Genomic DNA, 6000 nt, shown 5'->3' with positions numbered 1-6000 from the left:
AGGGAAGTGAAATAATAATAATAATGTTGGTATTTGTTAAGCGCTTGCTATGTGCGGAGCACCGTTCTAAGCGCTGGGGGAGATGCAGGGTCATCAGGTTGTCCCACGTGAGGCTCCCAGTTAATCCCCATTTTACAGATGAGGAAACTGAGGCACAGAGAATAATAATAATGTTGGTATTTATTAAGCGCTTACTATGCGCAGAGCACCGTTCTAAGCGCTGGGGGAGAGACAGGGTCATCAGGTTGCCCCACTTGAGGCTCCCGGTCTTCATCCCCACGTTACAGATGAGGTCACTGAGGCACAGGGAAGTGAAATAATAATAATAATGTTGGTATTAGTTAAGCGCTTACTATGTGCGGAGCACCGTTCTAAGCGCTGGGGGAGATGCAGGGTCATCAGGTTGTCCCGCTTGAGGCTCCCGGTCTTCATCCCCATTTTGCAGATGAGGTCACTGAGGCCCAGAGAAGTGAAATAATAATAATAATAATAATAAATGTTGGCATTTGTTAAGCGCTTACTATGTGCAGAGCACCGTTCTAAGCGCTGGGGGAGATCCAGGGTCATCAGGTTGTTCCACGTCGGGCTCACAGTCTTCATCCCCATTTTACAGATGAGGAAACTGAGGCCCAGAGAATAATAATAATAATAATGTTGGTATTTGTTAAGCGCTTACTACGTGCAGAGCACTGTTCTAAGCGCTGGGGGGAGATACAGGGTCATCAGGTTGTCCCACTTGAGGCTCCCGGTCTTCATCCCCATTTTACAGATGAGGTCATTGAGGCACAGGGAAGTGAAGGGACTTGCCCACGGTCACCCAGCTGACAAGGGGCAGAGGCGGGATTCGAACCCACGACCTCTGACTCCCCAAGCCCGGCCTCTTTTCCACTGAGCCACGCTGCATTCATATAAATAAATGTACTGATTTATAAATGACGATGATGTTGTATGTAGGAATAGATGATGATGATGATATTTTATGTATAAATAAATGATGATGATGATGATGATTTATTTAAAAATAAAGGGCGGGGCCTGGAGGGCAAGGGGCGGTGATTGGGCGGCGCCCGGAGGGAAGGGGGCGGTGATTGGGCGGTGCCCGGAGGGAAGAGGGCGGTGATTGGGCGGGGCCGGGGCCGCTCCGCGGGGGGGTGGAAGGAGTGGGGGGCGGGGCCTGGAGGGATGAGGGCGGTGATTGGGCGGGGCCCGGAGGGAAGAGGGCGGTGATTGGGCGGTGCCCGGAGGGAAGAGGGCGGTGATTGGGCGGGGCCGGGGAGGGGGCGGGGCTTAAGGGGAAAAGGGACAACGACTGGGCGGGGCCGCTCCGTGAGGGGGCTGGAAGGGAGGAGGGGCGGGGCCCGGAGGGAAGAGGGCGGTGATTGGGCGGCGCCCGGAGGGAAGAGGGCGGTGATTGGGCGGCGCCCGGAGGGAAGGGGGCGGTGATTGGGCGGCGCCCGGAGGGAAGGGGGCGGTGATTGGGCGGGGCCGGGGAGGGGGCGGGGCCTAAGGGGAAAGGGGACAACGACTGGGCGGGGCCGTTCCGTTAGGGGGCTGGAAGGGAGGAGGGGCGGGGCCCGGAGGGAAGAGGGCGGTGATTGGGCGGCGCCCGGAGGGAAGGGGGCGGTGATTGGGCGGCGCCCGGAGGGAAGGGGGCGGTGATTGGGCGGCGCCCGGAGGGAAGGGGGCGGTGATTGGGCGGGGCCGGGGAGGGGGCGGGGCCTAAGGGGAAAGGGGACAACGACTGGGCGGGGCCGTTCCGTTAGGGGGCTGGAAGGGAGGAGGGGCGGGGCCCGGAGGGAAGAGGGCGGTGATTGGGCGGCGCCCGGAGGGAAGGGGGCGGTGATTGGGCGGCACCCGGAGGGAAGGGGCGGTGATTGGGCGGGGCCGGAGAGGGGGCGTGTCCTCGGGCGTGTCCTGGGCGCTCGGGGCGGCGATTGGGCGGGGGCGGGCGCGGGCCGGAGCAGGAGCAGGAGCAGGAGCGGCCGGAGGAGGCGCGGGATGAGCGGGGTCGGGGAGCCGCAGCCCCAGGCCGGGCCCGGCCCGGAGCCCCCCCCGGAGCCCCCCCCGGAGCGCCCCCGCCTGCAGCTGCAGGTGAGACACCCCGACACGCTCCCTCCCTCGCCCGCCCCTTAGCACGCGCGGTAATCCGCTGCGGAGCGCCTACTACGTGCGCGGCACTCCACGGAGCGCCTCGAACGCATCGGGAGGGTACTGTTGAGCGCTTACTACGTGCCCGGCACTGGACGGAGCGCCTCGAACGCATCGGGAGGGTACTGTTGAGCGCTTACTACGTGCCCGGCACTGGACGGAGCGCCTCGAATGCATCGTGAGGGTACTGTTGAGCGCTTACTACGTGCCCGGCACTGGACGGAGCGCCTCGAATGCATCGTGAGGGTACTGTTGAGCGCTTACTACGTGCTTCGGCACTGGACTGAGCGCCTCGAATGCATCATGATGGTACTGTTGAGCGCTTACTACGTGCGCGGCACTGGACGGAGCGCCTCGAACGCATCGTGATGATACTGTTGAGCGCTTACTATGTGCTCGGCACTGGACTGAGCGCCTCGAACGCATCGTGATGATACTGTTGAGCGCTTACTATGTGCCCGGCCCTCGACGGAGCGCTTCGAACGCATCGTAATCATCTGCTGAGCGCTTACTACGTGCCCGGCACTGGACTGAGCGCTTCGAACGCATCGTAATCATCTGCTGAGCGCTTATTAGGTGCAGAGCACTGGACCGAGCGCTTGGAACGCATCGTAATGATACCGTTAAGCGCTTACTATGTGCCCGGCACTGGACCGACCGCTCGGACGGCATCATAATCATCTGCTGAGCGCTTATTAGGTGCACGGCACTGGACTGACCGCTTGGAATGCGTCACAATAACGTGGGCATCTGTTAAGCGCTTACTGTGTGCGCGGCACTGGACTGACCGCCTGGACTGCATAATGATCGGCTGCTAAGCGCTTACTACGTGCACGGCACTGGACTGAGCGCCTCGAATGCGTAATAATAATGTGGGTATCCGCTAAGCGCTTACTATGGGCAAGGCACTCGACTGAGCGCTTAGAACGCATCATAATCTGCTAAGCGCCTACCGTGTGCCCGGCACTGGACTGAGCGCCTCGAATGCATCGTGGTGATGCCGTTGAGCGCCTGCCGTGTGCCCGGCACTGGACTGAGCGCCTCGAATAGCATCGTGGTGATACCGTTGAGCGCCTGCTGTGTGTCCGGCACTGGACCCGAGCGCTTGGAACGCCTCGTAATCATCTGCCGAGCGCTTACTGTGTGCGCGGCACTGGACTGAGCGCCTCGGATGCATCATGATGGTACTGGTTGAGCGCGTACTACGTGCGCGGCACTGGACTGAGCGCCTCGGATGCATCATGATGATGCCGTTGAGCGCTTACTGGGTGCCCGGCACTGGACTGAGCGCCTCGAATGCATCATGATGATGATGATGATGTTGAGCGCGTACTATGCGCGCGGCACCGGACTGAACGCTTGGAACACGTATTGATAATGTTGGTGTCTGTTAGCGATGATAATACCTTTGGTGTCAGGCGCTTACTAGGTGCAGAGCGCTGGACTGAGCGCTTGGAACGGGCCATTCGGCCCCAGAGAGAGACCAGCCCCGCCGCACGACGGGCTCACGGTCTAATCGAAGGCATCGGTGGCTCCGTGTGTGTGAGCGTGCAGGCGTGATGATGATGATGATGATGATGACGTTGGCATTTGGGAAGCGCTTACTATGTGCAGAGCACCGTTCTAAGCGCCGGGGGAGATCCAGGGTGATCAGGTGGTCCCACGTGAGGCTCACGGTCTTCATCCCCATTTTCCAGATGAGGGAACTGAGGCCCCGAGAAGCGAAGTGACTCGCCCGCGGTCACCCAGCCGACGAGTGGCAGAGCCGGGAGTCGAACCCACGACCTCTGACCCCCAAGCCCGGGCTCTTTCGGCTGAGCCTCGCTGCTGATGCCGTCGGTATTTAAGCGCTCACTGTGTGCCGCGCGCCGTTCTGAGCGCTGAGGGAGATACGGGCTAACCAGGTTGTCCCACGTGGGGCTCCCCGGCTTCGGCCCCGTTTTCCAGACGAGGCGACTGAGGCCCGGAGAAGGGAAGTGACCGGCCCACAGTCGCCCAGCTCATCTGTTGCCGACTTGTTCATTCCAAGCGCTTAGCCCAGTGCTCCGCACCTAGTGAGCGCTCGATAAGTGGAGAAGCAGCGTGGCGCAGTGGAAAGAGCACGGGCTTTGGAGTCAGGGCTCATGAGTTCGAATCCCAGCTCTGCCACTTGTCGGCTGTGTGACTGTGGGCGAGTCACTTCACTTCTCGGTGCCTCAGTTCCCTCATCTGTAAAATGGGGATTAAGACCGTGAGCCCCACGTGGGACAACCTGATTCCCCTGTGTTTACCCCAGCGCTTAGAACAGTGCTCTGCACATAGTAAGCGCTTAACAAATACCAACATTATTATTATTACCGTTGACTGCAAGGGGCAGACTGGGATTCGAACCCACGCCCTCTGACTCTCAGGCCCGGCCTCTCGCCACCGAGCCACGTTGCTGCTCTACGTCAGCGCCTCCGTGTGTGTGTGTAGGCCCGATAATAATACCGTTGGTATCTGTTAAGCGCTTACTATGTGCCAAGCACCGTTCTAAGCGCCCGGGTAGATACGGGGCCGCCTTGACTCTATTTAGTTGCCATCGTCTTTACGAGATTCTTCTTCCCCCCGACTCCGTTTATCGCCGTCGTTCTCGTCCGCCCGTCTCCCCCGATCAGACCGTGAGCCCGTCGGACGGCGGGGACCGTCTCCCTCTGTTGCCGTCTTGTCCATCCCGAGCGCTTAGTCCAGTGCTCTGCGCACAGTGAGCGCTCGATAAATACTACCGAATGAACGTACGAGAGGTTGTTCCTCGTGAGGCTCCCGGTCTCCGGCCCCGTTTGACAGACGAGGGAAGTGAAGGCCCGGGGAAGTGAAGCGGGTCGCCCACGGCTGACAGGCGGCGGAGCCGGCATTCGAACCCGCGACCTCTGACGCCCCAGCCCGGGCTCTTGGGCTGCCTCGGGGCAGAGCGCCGGGCGAAGCGCTAGGACATCGGTCCCGGCTCCCTTCCGGAAACTCCCTCCGTCCCTCCGTCCGTCCCGCTCCGGAGGGTCCGTTCGTTCGACCGTCTTTATCGAGCGCTCGCTATGTGCGGGGCGCTGGGCCGAGCGCTCAGAATGGACAGGCGGGCGACGGGGAATAATAACGATGGCCTTGGTTAAGCGCTTACTATGTGCCGAGCACTGTTCCAAGCGCCCGGGGGGGGGGGGGGGATGCGGGGTGATCGGGTGGTCCCCCCCGTGGGGCTCCCGGTCTTCGTCCCCATTGGACGGATGAGGGAACCGAGGCCCGGAGAGGTGAAGCGACCGGCCCGGGGTCAAACGGCCGATCGGTGGCGGCGCCGGGATTCGAACCCGTGACCTGGGACCGGCAATCCCCGCCCCGACAGCGGGCTCGCAGTCTGGAAGGGGGAGACGGACGAGAAGACGAAACGAGCGGACGGACCCCGATGCTGTTAGAGAGGTACGGACGGATGCGCTCGCGATGCCTAAAAGGGAACCGCTAGAGAAGCGGCGCGGCTCGGTGGCCAGAGCCCGGGCTTGGGAGTCCCGGGTCATGGGTTCGAATCCCGGCTCCGCCACTCGTCAGCCGGGTGACCGCGGGCGAGTCCCTTCGCTTCTCCGGGCCTCAGTTCCCTCGTCTGTCAAATGGGGATTAACTGTGAGCCTCCCGTGGGACGACCTCCTTCCCCTGTATCTCCCCCGGCGCTTAGAACGGTGCTCGGCACATAGTAGGCGCTTAACAGATACCAACATGCAGCGTGGCTCAGTGGAGAGAGCGGGGGCTTGGGAGTCGGAGGGCGTGGGTTCGGATCCCGGCTCCGCCACTCGTCAGCCGGGTGACCGCGGGCGAGTCCCTTCCCTTCTCTGGGCCTCAGTTCCCTCGTCTGTC

General features: G+C 61.5%; 1 protein-coding gene across 1 annotated transcript in view; it reads left to right on the top strand.

Annotated features, from left to right (window-relative positions):
* The first annotated feature begins 1972 nt into the window (after positions 1-1972).
* FAM241A (family with sequence similarity 241 member A) overlaps positions 1973-6000 on the top strand; it is a 55622-nt gene continuing 51594 nt past the window's right edge. The window contains exon 1 of the mRNA XM_029076344.2: positions 1973-2091. Within this exon, the coding sequence (XP_028932177.1) occupies positions 1999-2091 (93 nt within the window). The 5' untranslated portion in view covers positions 1973-1998. The remainder of the gene's footprint in view (positions 2092-6000) is intronic.

The sequence above is a fragment of the Ornithorhynchus anatinus genome, chromosome 12, assembly GCF_004115215.2.
Source record: "Ornithorhynchus anatinus isolate Pmale09 chromosome 12, mOrnAna1.pri.v4, whole genome shotgun sequence".
Taxonomy (NCBI): domain Eukaryota; kingdom Metazoa; phylum Chordata; class Mammalia; order Monotremata; family Ornithorhynchidae; genus Ornithorhynchus; species Ornithorhynchus anatinus.
Note: the sequence above shows the minus strand (reverse complement) of the source record. Positions and strands in the feature narration are given on the sequence as shown.